General features: G+C 34.1%; 1 protein-coding gene across 4 annotated transcripts in view; it reads left to right on the top strand.

Moving 5' to 3' along the window:
- TBC1D12 (TBC1 domain family member 12) overlaps window positions 1-16,557 on the top strand; it is an 83,359-nt gene that overhangs the window by 28,672 nt on the left and 38,130 nt on the right. For 2 of the 4 annotated variants that reach the window (XM_014864677.3, XM_070486883.1), the window contains exon 2: window positions 1,379-1,502. In XM_014864677.3, the coding sequence (XP_014720163.1) occupies window positions 1,379-1,502 (124 nt within the window). Of the gene's footprint in view, window positions 1-1,378; window positions 1,503-5,096; window positions 5,134-7,992; window positions 8,045-16,557 lie in introns of those variants that run through there. The other 2 variants (XM_014864679.3, XM_014864680.3) reach the window with 2 other exon arrangements.

Below are 16,557 nucleotides of genomic sequence, written 5' to 3'. Positions count from 1 at the left end.
TTTCATGTTTGTTTTAAAGGAGAAAAGGTCATAGGAATTCTGTCTGTTATCACAGAGCATATATTGCAGGGTGAATATGGATTTACAAGGCAATAAATTGCTAAGTTTCACACAAGATACCAAATATTGTTTAAATTAGTAGACTACCCCTTGAGGCTTGAAATTGTTCATTATGAATATTCCAGTCCTCAGTATAATCATTACTGAAAACCTCCAACCTAGAGCTCTTATAAGGTAGAGAATTGGGTCTCTGAGACGAAACTTCCAGAGTATCATAAGTAGAAATTACTCTACATTGTCATTAGTTCACTTCCACTGCACACCCAAGGGAATGAGAATGTTTCTTTTTTATTAATTAGCTCACATTCTTTTGTAAGAGTGCATTGGTACCCTTCTAAAGTTGAAGAATAGCCTTGACGTTATGCATTAAAAACGAACCTTCTCATCACAATAATGTACTTTTAAGAACAGATATGTTTATATGATGTTTAGAGTGTAGACAAGCTGAGTTATTTGGAACTTCACATAATTTGTAACTGTTTGTAACTGTATGTGCAAATTTAAAATTTTCTTAACGATCATTTATATCACAGCCTACATGAAGGGTTGATATTCACTTGGATTCATCAGTACCTTTCTGATTCGTCCATGGGGCCCTCGTCATGCTGTTCTGATGGATATATATTTTGAATATCATTCCTGCTTATGTGTGCAATAGATACTTAATTTGGTTGGTAAGAGCGTGGAGATAATATGTAAAATCCTTGATCCTTGTGCAAATTTCTTAGATTTTCAGTGAGAGATACTTACTTTCTTCCTTGGTGATATATTGATTCTTTTGCAATAAGATTTCTTGTGCATACTTGTCCTAGGGAAAACAATTTACATATACATAATTATAGCAGTGGAGGGTCAGTAGATGCCGTTTTATTACAAACAGTAACAAATTATTAGTGAAAATAGTTAAATGGTATTTTCCCAAAAGATTGTATTACTTAATCCTTTACCCATTTTATATAAGTTGTCTGTAACTTTTTTGTTGTCCAGTTCTTGGATTTTATTCTCAAGTATATGTATAGTCAATTCTAGTACACTTCGTAGCTGATTCAAAGCAAATATTTACATTTTGTTTACTGCTCATTTTTCTCCCAGTTTGTTTCTCTCTCTAATATCTCTGTTGATGATTCTTCTAATATTTTTATATAAACCAGATAGTCTTAATTGAGTCTTATTAGTTTAATAGTAGTTTAAGTAGTAGAAATAATTTTCATTTAAAAATATTTTGATTTGTCCTGGGAATAAAGATACTTTAAAAATTATTGTTAAATAGTTCTCTGGTTACCAAAAACACAATTCATGTACCTTTTCTGTGTTTCAGAAACCTTTTTTCAAAGAGGACAAAGGAATTCAAATCAGTTGTCCATAGTGCTCCTGGTTGGAAATTATTTGGTAAAGTCCCTCCCAGAGAAAATCTGCAGAAAACTTCCAAAATCATTCAGCAGGTAAGTACTAATGTAGCCATGTGATTTGTCTTAGCTTTTCAAATATTCTTTTCTTGATAATTAACCATATTCCATTTTTATTCATATTTTTCTACATATAAATTTTTGAGATTATAGATATTTGTACTAGCCTTACCTTTTTTTTTTAAACATGACATATTTTCACTTGTCTTTTATGGTTGTGAAAACAGAACACTGGTTTGGTTTTCTTTCCGAGTTATTCCTTGGATAGCTTTTTTTTTTTGTGCTTAGCTAACCACTTTCACCGCATACTCTGACTTCTAGGTGAACTTGGTAGCATTTGCCAATGGCACTTATTTTATGGATATAGGTAGTTGTGAACTGATAAAACAGTAAAAAGCAAAAACTTAATAGATTTTAAGATTAGACTCCTTCCTTGGTCATTTTTCTAGCGTTCTGTCTAAACCAAGGACTTTGTGAGATGGGTGGGTATATAATCTGTTTCTAATAATTTAGGAGCCAATTCTTCTAATATCTGTTTTAATATCCATATTCTTGAGTTCTTATGACTTTCAGATCTCGCTTGACTTCTGAACTTGTGCTCCTCCACACTAGGAAGTCAATGATACTGGAAAGCAATGAGACTGAATCAGTTTGCAGCACTTTTAAGTTCAGAGAAGCTGTTGCTCCTAAGGAGATATATAATAAATTTCCTGTTTCCGTCTTTCCCAGTTGTAGTTTATCAGATTTAACACAACCAACATTTATAAAATTAATCACATTAAGGCAATAATCGTCCTTCAAATTGGAAAAAATATCTTCCTTTGAGGATTTAATAGTGTTCCTTTTGTTGCTCAAAAGAAAAACTGGTTTCCCCAGTAATAAAAGAATTTTTAGGTCTTTAAAAATACGTTATAATTAATTTTATTTACAAGTAATTAAAATATTGACTAGTTTATCTAGCTGCTGGGACTTAAAACTGTAGTGCTGTGGTTCCCCAGCTGTGTGCCCGGGCACCCCATGGGCGGCAGCTAACGAACTCAGTGATACCCTACATCTGTCAGATACAGTACAGACTGTTAGCTTGAGATAGTACACAATTTCAACATTAAATGGCACTATATTATTTTCTGTAGCATTGTATCTTTGTGAATCTGGTTTTTTCTGAGGATGTTGTGATAAAAATCAGATACTGTGCAAAAATCTATGTGGAACAGGAAATGAGTGTAATGGTCTCCAATCTGATTTCGAGGTTTGTGGAATTGTACAGTGCACAAGACATACACGCCCAAAAGTAATTAGTTGTGGTTATTTAAGAATAAAATATAACTTTTTTCTTTCATTTATGTGTGTTATTTTTTCAAATGGCTACTAAGTGTTAGGACATAAATTCTTATTAAATTGTTGGATATAACTGCTTATTAACAGAATGATTAATATTTCTGTGGGTTTAGAGGGGACCATGAAAAAACTACTGAGACACTAAGGGCACTGTTAACCAAGAAAGCTTGGGAATCTTTGCTATCTCAACATCTTGAATTTTAACTTTTTTTTCGTAAAGTCTGAAAGTAACTTCTCTTGTCTAGAGTTTTCCAGAAGACCAAGTTCGCCCTCTAGAGGCAAAACAGTGGTCTTGCTATTGAAGGTTTGTATTCTTGACTTTATGGTAGTTTACCTTAAATATGCATGTGCACACACTTTTATATCTTTATTTAAACTAACATTCTGCGATATTTTCCATAGGTCTCTAAATAAATTACCGGTTGGATAATTATTTGTTTACTGATATGCTGTATGCCTGTAATCTGCTATTTTAATTTTGGAAAGCCAAGGCCTCGCATTCTCTCTCTTTTTAATATATGCTGTGTGAAAATTTGATGAGTGGTCAGGAAAAGAACGACTCTTATTTTCATATGGGAAGAAGGAACGGAGTTGAAATGCAGTTACTGCCCTCCACAGCCCCTTCTCTGGCCTTTTACACATGATGATTTCTCCCAGCTACCTCTTTTAATTTTTGAGCTTTCCAGTCGTATGTAGGTACTAGTGTGTATTTTGGTGCCTTTTTCATAGTTCTGTTTGTTTTCTGGGAGGTGTGATGTATAGTGAAGTCATTGTTCCTCTGATCCTTTTCCACCCTCAAAATATGTATCTCTTTCACCATGTGAAAGAACATGTTTCTGCTTCTCCCTTTCTGCTTTCTCTTTCCGTACTTCTGTGTGTGTCCTCTACTCCCTGTTTGTCTAACTTTGCTGTCTTCTTCCCTGCAATTGTCATTTTCAAAGTGGCCTTGATTTTCTTTTATCAGTAGTGGTAAATTTACAACTTTGTGTGTCTGTTCCTGCTTGAAAATATTTTTTCACAGCCCTGATTTTAAACTCTTTAAAACATTATAAATATAGAACATATTTGAGATCCTTTACCATGTACTCCTTTCAAATGTGTGTTATGTGTTTAGAATCAGAACTCAAAAATGAAGATACTACCAGTAAATCCGTGAAGAATGTTAGGACATATCTGTCATGTTTTAGGGTAGGATCTTAAGTTATTAATGCTGTAGAAAATGAAGGTAGCTAGTAATTCCAGTGTAAAACTGCCTGAAAAAGCACTAAAAATACCAAGAAAAAATAAATTCCTTTGAACTTTCTGAAGATGCCTCACTAGCTCTTTGAGTGGCAAAAGTAAGATTTATTAGATTAGAGAAGTAGTATTATTTCATAGGATAATTCTTAGTATTTTTTAAAATGTCCTCTTTTTTCCCCCTCCCCAAAGACCCAGTACATAGTTGTGTATTCTAGTTGTCAGTCTTTCTAGTTTTCTATGTGACCTGCTGCCACAGCATGGCTGCTGACAGATGAGTGATAATAGTCTGCACCCGGGAACTGAACCTGGGCTGCTGAAGTGGAGCATGCTGAACTTTAACCACTAGGCAATCAGAGCTGGCTCAGGATAATTAATTTTTTTAAAGCAGATACTGAAAAGGGAGTTACCATACTTTTAAATATGAGTATAATTATGTTATTGGGCCAGAATTTTTTTTTAGTTGAAAGACATCAATAGGATTATAAACTAACGATAAAGTAAGGTTTGACTTAAAAACTTTTTTTCTTATTTGTTAATTACACAAATACATGATTATATTCTCTATATAAAATATAAAACATAGGAAGATATGTCTCATTTCACTTTGTCTTCACATTTTTAGGCCTTTTAAAATTCATTTTTTGTGTGGAAGACATATAATTATTTTTACATGTGTATATTTTTGCATATATGGTGTTATATATTTTTCTATAACTTATTTCAAGAGCAAATGTCACGTTCTCTCTCTATATATATTTGCCCTATTTAACTTTACATGTTTTACACCTATAGCTTTTCAGAGATATATGAAGTTCATAAGTGAAAGATATTTGTAGGTTAAATTTTTTTAAAATTTTATTCTTACAGTAAATTTTATTAAAGGTCTGATCAATTTAGTGCTTTCCATGTTAACAGTAAAGAAACATAAAAATCATTTTAAGATAATAGCAAAGTCAAACTGATTCAAGTTTGGCATTTAATTTGACAATCCCCAAATCACATGAATATTCATAATATTATTTTATGAGGATTATCACATGTGTTCTCTTGCAGGTGTGAAATTCTTGCTTGTGGCCTTTTGAACCAGTTGGTGAGCCATGTTAAAAATTGCATCTATTAATTATAAATAGTATTTCAGTTATATTGTAGTTCAATTGACCTAAGTTTTTGGTTTTTCTAAATTAATAGGCTGAAGTTGGAATCCAGCTACATAGTTTGTCTTATGACCTCCAAACTGCAAATGAGAATGATTACAAATGAGCCATGTTATGTATAATTGTAACATGATTGCATACTAGATTGAATATACCCTATTTATGTCAAACTGACAATCTTTCAGTATCTTTTTTGCTAGGCACTATTTTTGTACTGGCATCTTTAATGAGAAAATGAGATTGTAGTACTTAGATGATGTTTCAGGTTTTTCAGCACTCATGTCCTTTTTCTGAGTGAAGTTTTAGTTGAGTGGTTGAATCATTTTCACATAACTTTTGACAGGCAAGGAAAAAAGTTTTAAGATACTAACTGATTTCTTAATCTGAGCACTTCAAATTGTCTAAAAGTAGAATAGGTCACTCTCCTCAGTTAAGCCTTTGCTTTTGAAATTTTTTACTGCAGGAATGATAACATTATGGAAAGGACTAGTTACATGTGCTTTGTGAACAAGTGATTTGAATATATGACATTTTGAAAGTGTTGGAGCTTAATTTTCTGGTTACTAACTTTATTGGTGTGTAGCATTAGAACATTTTAAAGCAGTTCATTGGCTTTAATTATACTTAAATATAGACAATTTTGGTGTAAAATTTGACCGAGTACTGCAAAAAAGGAACTACTTTCTTCGTTGTTGTTAAATTGTGGAGGGTTTGGACTATGTTTAGAAGTTGTCTTTGAGAAGACCTTAAAATTGTTAGCATGTTTTATTTTCATCTTTATTTACTTAATGTATTTTCACCTTGAAAAGGTAGTGAATAACTAACTTTCTAGCTGCATATGTGTTCTTTTATATATATATATAATTAATGATAAATTATTATGTCCTTCATGTGTGTGAATAAATTGATTTCACCAAAATTAATTTGTGTGGTTTGAAGGTTGAGAAAGGAATTCATAACAGCTCTGGGCTTGTGCTTCTGGGAGAAGGGAGAAGTATGAGAGAAGCTTAAATTAGTTAAAGAAAACTAAAAGAATAAAAACAGCAAGTTCTCACAAATTGAACAGAGTAGGATTGTAGGGAAAATCTTTTCCTATTATCAGAGACAGAGACTTGGAAAGAGGTTGCAGTTTGAAAATATTCTGAGTACCTGTTATTTGATTCCATCAATACAGTTTGAGTATCAAAGTTATATTAAAAGTTGTATTCATTCTGTCTTTATGTCAGGTTTGTATATTTTGTTAGGCTTCAAATTAGACTAAACAAACAAAATGGTGCTAATGACTTTGCTAAAATGGAGTTTACTAAGGCAGTCTTATATGCCAGAGGGCAATAAAATGCTTCCCCCAAAGGTTTCAGTTAAGCTTGATTTGTGGACTGGTTTTATCTCTCTTACTTCAAGATTCTGCAATAAAACTTAGAATCAGTAAAAGCATCATAATCGGCTTAACCCCCTCTACTTTAAGTGTGATGGTTTTCCTGGCTCTTGGATCAAATTGTGTAAGAGAACCTCTTTATCTTGAGCAGACATGGTCCTGAGGTGGTATAGATGTCTACATGAGGAGTTTCTTCCATTTCTGAGACATTATTCTGCCTGTGTGTAAACTGTTCACAGCATATACAGATGTGAGAGTTTACTTACTAATGTGAGTTTATCACTAACTCCTTTAAGGGCAGTGTGTTTGCTGTCTGCTGAAACTCAAAGTGGACTCAGTGTATGTATCGGCTCTTTTGGCTTCCACAATGTCTTTGGAAGAGAAGCTCCTATTCTATTCTTTCTTCTCCCCAGTTCTTGTATTTTACTTCTTTAAGAAGCTATGCAAAGACTCTTCCCACTCTCTCTTTGAACCCATAGTCGGATCTTTTTTCATATTTCCCTTCTGGTCTACCTTTTTTCTGGTAGATCCCTTTAGCTATAGAGCTCAAGGCATCAGAATATGGTAGAATAACATTCTGCCACCAGCTCACTGTGTGACCTCACATTTGCTAAGTCTAATAAGCCTTTTCTTCCCTAGAAATTGAAGGACAAAATTTTTGAATTGATCTTCTGTAAGATTGTCTGGCTTTCATTTCAATGAATGCATAACTTATTCAACATATTTTGACTGTGTATAATACAATAGGCATGGTTCAGGTTCTAGGAATATAAATAAATATGAATCCTAGCTTTGAGTTATTCCAGTATAACTGTGGGGAGGACGCAGAGGTTCAAATCTAATTTTAATCTCGTGTGGTGAGTGTTATAGTAGAGTCGTGAACAAAGTATGAGAGTACAGATGAAAGTGTGATTAATTCTGCTTATAGATGGCATGCAAGTTGTGTTCTGAAGTGTACAGTAGGAGTTCACTAGGTAGACAAGATGGGAAAAGCCATTCCAGAAAGAGGAAATTGAATGAGCAAACAGGAATGCACAAGACTTGTTTAGTTAGTAGGCCAGTATATCAGGGATGTAGGATAGATGGTGAGTTGTCTTTACCCACAAAGTTAGAGAGCTGGATTTTATCCAAAATACTTTTAAATAAAGTACTGAGACATCAAATTCATTTATTAGAAAAATAATTCTGGATGAATTATAGAAACTAAATTAGAAAAGAGGGGGTTTGCAAAGGAAGACATTAAGATTTATTGTAGTAGTCTATGATTCTGGTTCCCAAACATAGTGGATTACCTAGGGAGTATGTTAAGAAAATGAATCCCTTGGCCCTATACATTGAGTTCTTAATGTCATTTTTGTGTTTTTCAGTTCTTCTATTACTAGTTGGTTCTTTTTCAAATCTGCTGTATCACTTTTTACAGTTTACAGTTCCCTGCTGAAATTTCAAGCTTGGCCTTTATCTCCTTAAACATAGTAAGTATAGTTGTTTTATAGCCTGTCTCTGATAATTCCAATGTCTGGAAATTCTGTAGGTCTGTTTATATTCACTGTTGTTTCTGCTACTTTTTGTTAGCGTATGCTATTATATCTCTCTGTATTCCTGGTTACCTTTGCTTGGGTGCTGGATATAATATGTAAAATATCATATGTAAAAAACAACTTGAAGGCTAAGGTGATACTATCTTTCAAAGATTTGAATTTGTGTCTCTCAGGTGCCTGATGGCACAGCTATCTAGTTTTTTCATCCATCCAGATGAGACAAAGCTCAGATGCAGTTTATTTTGACCATTTTTCTTAAGTTGTAAAAGTTTTTTAATTGTTAAACCAACAATGCATTCCTGGGATAAAACTCCTGTTAGTCACAGCAGTTATTACCCATTTTTTGTGTTGGTGGATTTGATTTGCATATATTTTTTTTATTTAATAAACTTTATTTTCTAAAGCAGTTTTGGATTCACGGCAAAACTGAGCAGAAAGTATAGAGAGTTTCTGTAATACCCCTGTCCTCACACCTGCACAACCGCCCCTACTGTGACATCCTGCAACACAATGTGGTACATTTGTTATAGTCAATGAACCTACAATGACACATCCTTATCACTCAAAGACCATAGTTTACATTAGGGTTCACTCTTGGGATTGTACATTCTATGAATTTTGACAAATGTATAATGATGTGTATCCACCGTTATAGTATTGTACAGAATAGTTTCACTGGTCTAAAAATCTTCTCTGCTCTGCCTATTCATCCTTGCCTATCACCCCAGCCCCTGGCAACCAATTATCTTTTTATTGTCTCCATAGTTCTCCCTTTTCCAGAAAGTCATATAGTCGGAATCATATAGTATGCAGATGGCTTCTTTCACTTATTAAAATGCATTTAGGTTTCCTTCAGGTTTTTTCATGGCTCATTAGCTCATTTTTTTTTGTACTGAATAATATTCCCTTGTCTGGATGTACCACAGTTCATCTATCCATTCACATCCTGAAGTACATCTTGGTTGCTTCCAAGTTTTGACAATAATGAATAAAGCTGGTATAAACATCCGTGTGCAGATTTTTTGGTGGATATAAGTTTTCATTTTATTTGGGTAAATACCAAGGAGCCCAATTGCTGGATTGTATGGTAAGAATATGTTTAGTTTTTTAAGAAACAGCCACACTGTCTTCCAAGGTGGTTGTACCATTTTGCATTCCCACCAGGAATGAATGAGTATTTCTCCTGCTCCACATCCTTACCAGCATTTGGTGTTGTCAGTCTTTTGGATTGGACCATTCTAATAGATATGTAGTGGTATCTTATTGTTTTAATTTGCAATTTCCTGTTAACATATGAAGTAGAACTTATTTTCATGGGTTTACTTGCCATCCATATATCTTCTTTACTGAGAGGTCGCTTCAGATCTTTTGTCATTTTTTAATTGGGTTGTTCATTTTCTTGTAACAATAAGAACAGAACTCAGTAGACTTTTTATTTTATTTTATTTTTATTTTTTTGAGGAAGATTAGCCCTGAGCTACCTACTGCCAATCCTCCTCTTTTTGCTGAGGAAGACTGGCCCTGAGCTAATGTCCATGCCCATCTTCCTCTACTTTATATGTGGGATGCCTATCACAGCATGGCTTTTGCCAAGCAGTGCTGTGTCCACACCCGGGATCCTAACTGGCGAAACCTGGGCTGCCTAGAAGCGGAATGTGTGAACTTAACGCTGCACCACCAGGGCGGCCCCAAACTTTTTAGAGTTCTTCATATATTTCATGTAACAGTCCTTTATCAGATGTATCTTTTATAAATATTTCCTCCCAGTTTGTGGCTTGTCTTCTCATTCTTTTGACAGTGTCTTTCACAGAGCAGAAGTTTTAATTTTAATGAAGACCCTCTTCTCAATTATTTCTTTCATGAATCATATCTTTGGTGTTATATCTAAAGTCATCACCATAGCCAAAGTCATCTAGGTTTTCCTATTTTATTTTCTAGGAGTTTTGTAGTTTTTTTGTTTTTCTCCTGAAAGCCCCCCCAGTACATAGTTCTATATCCTAGTTGTAGGTTCTTCTAGGTCTGCTATGTGGGACGCCACCTCAGCATGGCTTGATGAGTGGTGCTAGGTCCATGCCCAGGATCTGAACCAGTGAACCCCAGGCCGCCAAAAGTGAACCCACTTGGCCATGGGACTGGCCCCTGTAGTTTTTCTGTTTTACATTTAAATCTTTTGAGTTGATTTTTGTGAAGAGTGTAAGGTCTGTATCTAGGTTCATCAGCACTGTTTGTTGAAAAGACTATCTTTGCTCTATTGTATTGCCTTTGCTCCTTTGTCAGAGGTGGGTCTGTGTCTTGGCTGTCTGTTCTGTTTCCTTGATCTTTTTGTCTTTTTTTTTATTTTGTCAGTATCACACTGTCTTGATTACTGTAGCTTTATAGTAAGTCTTGAAGTCAGGTAGTGTCAGTCCTCCAACTTTATTCTTCTCCTTCAGTATTGAGTTTGCTATTCTGGGCCTTTTGCCTCTACATAGAAACTTTAGAATCACTTTGTCAATATCCACAAAATAACTTGCTGGGATTTTGATTGGGATTGTGTTGAATCTATAGAACAAGTTGCGAAGAACTGACATCTTCATAATGCTGGATGCTAATGTTAATGTGTTTTAGATTTCAAATTCCATTTGTTCATTGCTGGTATATAGGAAAGCAATTGACTTTCCTTGTGTCATGCAACCTTGCTATAATCGCTTACTAGTTCCAAGAGATTTTTTTAATCTCTTCTTTAGGAAAGTGATTGACTTTCCTTGTCTCATGCAACCTTGCTATAATCACTTATTAGTTTCAAGAGATTTTTTTTGTCTTTTCTTTTGGATTTTCTACATAGACACTCTTGGCATTTGCAAACAAAGACAGTTTTATTTCTTCCTTCTTAATCAGTATACCTTTTATTTCCTGTTCTTGTCTTATTGCATTAGCTAGGACTTCCTGTGTGATGTTGATAGGCAGTGGTAGGAGGAAACATCTTTGCCTTGTTCCTGATCTTAGCGAGAAAGTTTCAAGTTTCTCACCATTAGATATGATATTAGCTACAGGTTTTTTGTAGATGTTCTTTATCAAGTTGAGAAGTACCCTTGTATTTCTGGTTTACTGAGAGTTTTTGTCATAAATGGGTGTTGAATTTTGTCAAACGCTTTCTCTGTATGTCTTAACATGATCATGTGACTTTTCTTCTTTAGCCTGTTGACGTGATGGATTGCATTAATTGAATTTCAAATGTTGAGCCAGTTTTGCATATCTGAGATAAATCCTCCTTGGTTATGGTGTATAATCCTTTTTATACATTGGTGGATTTGATGTGCTAGTATTTCATTGGGGGTATTTGCATCTATGTTCATGTGAGGTATTGCTGTATAGTTTTCTTTTGTTGTAATGTCTTTGCCTGTTTTGATATTATGGTAATGCTGACCTCATAGATTAAGTTAGGAAGTATTCCCTCTGCTTCTATCTTCTGGAAGAGATTGTAGAGAATTGGTATCATTTCGTCCTTCAATCTTTGGTAGAATTCACCAGTGAACCCATGTGAGCCAGTTACTTTCTGTTTTGGAAGGTAATTAATTACTGATTCAGTTTCTCTCTCTGTCCCTCCTTTCCTCCCTCTCTTTCTTCCCCTTCCTTTCCTTTCTTTGTTTCATTTTTTTCCAGCTTTATTGGGCTCAAATTGTTGATTCAACTTTTTGAAAATAGATAATACACCTTTTCAAATTGTCTGTCTCTTCTTGTATGAGTTTTAGCAGATTGTGTCTTTAAGGAATTGATCCATTTCATCTGAATTATCAAATTTGGGGGCATCTAGTTCATAATTTTCCTTTAATGTCTGTCAGATCTGTAGTGATACCTCTTTATTTCTGATATTTGTAGTTTGTGTCTGCGCTTTCTTTTTTTTCTTAGTTTGGCTAGAAGATATCTTTACTGATTTTTCTGCCTTCTTGATCTGTCCATTTCTGATAGAGGGGTTTGAAGTCTCTAACTGTAATAGTGGATTCATCTGTTTTTCCTTACAGTTCTAACACTTTTTGCCTGACATATTTTGATGCTGTGTTGTGCGGCACATACACATTGAGGATTTTTATGTCGTGTTGGAGTATTGACCTCTTTTATCATTATGTAATGCCCCTCTTTATATCCCTGATAAATTTCCTTTCTCTGAAGTGTGCTGTCTCTGAAATTAATACAGCTATTCCCACTTTCTTTGTGTTAGTATGGCATATCTTTCTCTGTTCCTTTATTTTTAATCTATATGCATCTTTCTATTTAAGTGGGTTTCTCGTAGACAACATATAGTTGGCCCTTATTTTTTGATCAACTCTTTAATTTGTGTATTTAGACCATTCACATTTAAAGTAATTGTTGATATTGTTTGGATTAATATCTATCATATTTGTTACTGTTTTCTATTTGTTGTCCTTGTACTTTGTTCCTATTTTTGTTTTCCATTCTTTTGCTGCATTTTGTCATTTTAATAGAAAATTTTACATGATTCTATTTTCTCTTCTTATTGTATCAGTTATACTTCTTTAAAAAATTTTTTTAGTGGTTGCTCTAGAGTTTGTGATAATATGTTTACAACCAATCCAAGTCAACCTTCAGATAGCCTATGCCATTTCACGAGTAGTGCAAGTACCTTATAATAAAAAAAATTTCTAATTCCTTTCTTCTGTCCCTTGTATCCTTGTTGTCATTCATTTCGTGTATACATAAGCATACACACACAAATGTACATATATAAGCATATGTAATTGAGTATATCATTATTATTTTGAACAAACTGTTATCTGTTAGATCAGTTAAGAATAATAAAAATAAAAATTTTTATTTTACCTTCATATATTCCTTCATGATGCTCTTCCTTTCTTTATGTAGATACAAGTTTCTGACCTATATCATTTTCCTTCTCACTAAAGAGCTGCTTTTAACATTTCTTGCAAGGCAGGTCTGTTGACAACAAATTCCTTCAATTTTTGTTTGGAAAAGTCTTTATTTCTGCTTTACTTTTGAAAGATCATTCACAGGGTACAGAATTTTAGGTTGCATTTTTTCTCTCAATGTTTTAAATATTTCTCTCTAGTCTCTTCTTGCTTACATGGTTTCTGAGGAGAAGTGGAATGTAATTCTTATCTTTGCTTCTCTATAGGGAAGGGGTTCTTTCCCTCTGGTTTCTTTCAGGACTTGATATTTGATTTTCTGCAGTTTAAATATGATATGCCTGGGTATAGTTTTTTTTGGCATTTATTCTGCTTGATGTTCTGAATTTCCTGGATCTGTGGTTTGGTCTTGACATTACTTTGGGGAAATTTCTAGTTATTATTTCTTCAAATATTACTTCTGCTCCTTTTTCTTCTCCTTTTGATATTCCCATTGCACATATATACCTTTTGTAGTTGTCACACAGTCCTTGGACATTCTATTTTGTTTTTTTTTTAGCCTTTATTTTTCAGTTTTGGAGGTTTCTATTAAGATATCCTCAAGTGCAGAGATTCTTTCCTCAGCTGTGTTCCATCTACTAATAAGCGTATCAAAGGTGTTCCTCATTTCTGTTGTGGTTTTTTTGATCTCTGTAATTTTTTTCATTCTTTCTTAGAATTTCTATTTCACTGCTTACACTATCCATTTGTTCTTGTATGTTGTCTAGTCTTCCCATTAAAGCTCTTAGCCTATTAACCATAGTATTTAAAAATTCTTTGTCTACTAATTCCAACATTCCTGCCATATCTGACTCTGGTTCTGATGCTTTTTCAGTCTCTTTAAACTGTGTTTTTTGTCTTTTAATATGCCTTGTTGAACAGTGGACATGACGGACTGGGTAAAAGGAACTATAGTTAATAGACCTTTAGTAATGTAGAGGTGAGGTGTAGGGGGAGGGAAAGTATTCTATTCTCCTATGATTAAGTCTCAGTTGTGGTGATCCTGTGCAGCTGGACTCTAAACTTCACCAGTGCTTCTCAGTTCCCCTCCCTGCTTAGGTGGGAGAGGATGACTAAGTGGGCTGGAGTTGAGTATTTCCCTTACCCCATATGGAAGGCTAGAGGGAGCTGGAGTTGGGCATTTCCCTTTTCTCAAAAAGGTTAGGCTCTGATAAAATCCCAAAAGGTTAGGCTCTGGTTAAATAATTTCTCCTGAGAGGCCTCGTTAAGAAGAACAGAATGCTCTAGTGTATTTCAAAGTAGTTCCTTTTCCCCTCCTGGAAGCATGAGGGGATTTTTCTCTGTTCATTGTGAGGACCTGATAGAGTTTCTGGAGGGAAAACTCAAGAACAATATGTGGGACTGGGTCCTCTTGGAGTTTTAGCTCTCAGACTTGTCCACGTTGAGCCGCCAGCAATTTGGCAATTACAGTTCAGGTTTTCCTACCCCAACATTGGTTGCCACAGAGGTTTCTGCTTGTGGATTTTTGTTGTGGTAAGTTGTCTGTATCCACCTATCTGTCTCTTAATTTTTGAGCAGCAGTTTGCCCTTTGATCCCACTTCTTTGATGGATCTAAGAAGAGTTATTGATTTTTTAGTTTGTTTGGCTTTTTGCTTGTTAGAATGAAGTGGCGTCTTCTAAGTTCTTTACATGCTGCACCAGAAACCGGAAATTGATTTGCTAATATTCTGTTAAGGATTTTTGCTTCCATATTTATTTGAGATAGTGGTCTGTAATTTTCTTTTAATGTCTATTTGATTTTGGTATCAGGGTAATGCTGGCATCGTTGAATGCAATGGGAATTGTTTCTTCCCTCTCTCTTCTGAAAGAATTTGTAGAATTAGTATTATTTCTCCTTAAATGTTTAATAGAACTTACCAGTGAAATTATCTAAGGCGAGGTTTCTCAACCTCAGTGCTACTGACATTTGAGGCCTTATAATTATTGTTGTGGGGAGCTTTCCTGTGTAATGTAGGGTATTTAGCAGCTTCCTAGACCTTTATCCACTGGATGCCAGTAGTGCACCCCACAGTCATGGCAAGCAAAAATGTCTCTGGACATTGCCAGGTGTTCTCTGAGGGCCAAAGTTGACCTCATTTGAGAACTACTGACACAAACCAACATGAAGTTTTTTGTTGTTGTTGAGTAGATTTTTAATTAGAAATTTAATATTTTAATTGATGTAGGGCTATGAAGTTTTCTGTTTCTTCTTGAGTCAAGTTTTGGTAACATGTCTTTCAAGAGATTTTTATCTTTCATCTATGTGATTGGATTTATTAGAATAAAATTGTTCATGATATTCCCCTTTTATCCTTTTAATGTCTACTAGCTATGTGATATGGATAGAGATTATCTCTCTTATATTCCTGATTTCAGTAATCTGTGTCTTCTCTTTGTTGTTGCTCAGTTTTACCAGAAGTTTATCAGTTTTACTGCGATCTTTTAAAATAAACAGCTTTTGTTTCACTGATTTTTACCTCTTCTTTCTCTGTTTTCTATTCATTTATTTTTACTCTTTATTGTTTACTTCTTTCCTCTTGCTTTGGATTTGTGTTCCTCTTTTTCTAGTTTCTTAAGGTGGATCATTGATTTTAGGCCTTTCATCTTTTTAATATAAATATATTAAGCTATAAATTTCCCTCTAACCATGCTTTAGCTGTGTTCCACAAATTTCAGTATTTTCATTTTCACTCGATTCAAATGTTTTTTCTTTTGTTTTCTTTTATTCATGATTACTTAGAAGTTGTTTTAATTTTCAGATATTCAGGATTTTCTAGATAGGTTTCTGTAAATGATTTCTAATTTAATTCCATTATGGTCATACAAAATACATTATACAATTTCAGTCTTCAATTTATTGAGACTTGTTTTACGTCCACATATAGCTTGTCTTAGTGAATGTTCCTTGTGTACTTGAAGAGATTGTGTTCTGCAGATGTTAGTTGAGTGTTGTACAAATGTCTATTAGATCATGGTAGATGATAGTGTTGTTCAATTCTTGTGTGATTTTGCTGATTTTCTGTCTACTTTGTTCTGTGAATTACTGAGTGAGGAGTAATAAAATCACCATAATCTACTTGGCTTATTTCTCTTTATGCTCCCTGTGTTTTGAAATTTTGTTTCTAAGTCTTCTTGATGAATCAACCTCTATACCATTAATATTATGTCTTTTTTGCTCTGCTAATAGTTCTGACTTTTGAAGTTTTGTCTGACTTTCACCAATGCAGCTTGTTTTTAATTAGTGTTTGCATGGTATTTGGTTTTCCATCCTTTTACTTTTCATTTGTCTTTATATATATGAAGTGTGTTTCTTGTATATAGCATATATTTGGGTCTTTTCTATACAGTCTGATACCCTTTGCTTTTTAAATGGAGTGCCATTTAATGTCATTATTGGTATGACTTGGTTTAAATTTACCATCTTGGTATCTGTTTTTAAATTGTCCCATCTGGTCTTTCTTTCTTTTTTTTTCCTCCTTTCTTGCCTTCTTTTAGACTAAATGAGTATTTTTTAGTGCTCAATTTTATCTCCACTATTAGCTTAT

Source organism: Equus asinus, chromosome 2 (assembly GCF_041296235.1).
Source record: "Equus asinus isolate D_3611 breed Donkey chromosome 2, EquAss-T2T_v2, whole genome shotgun sequence".
Classification (NCBI taxonomy): Eukaryota; Metazoa; Chordata; class Mammalia; order Perissodactyla; family Equidae; genus Equus; species Equus asinus.
Note: the sequence above shows the minus strand (reverse complement) of the source record. Positions and strands in the feature narration are given on the sequence as shown.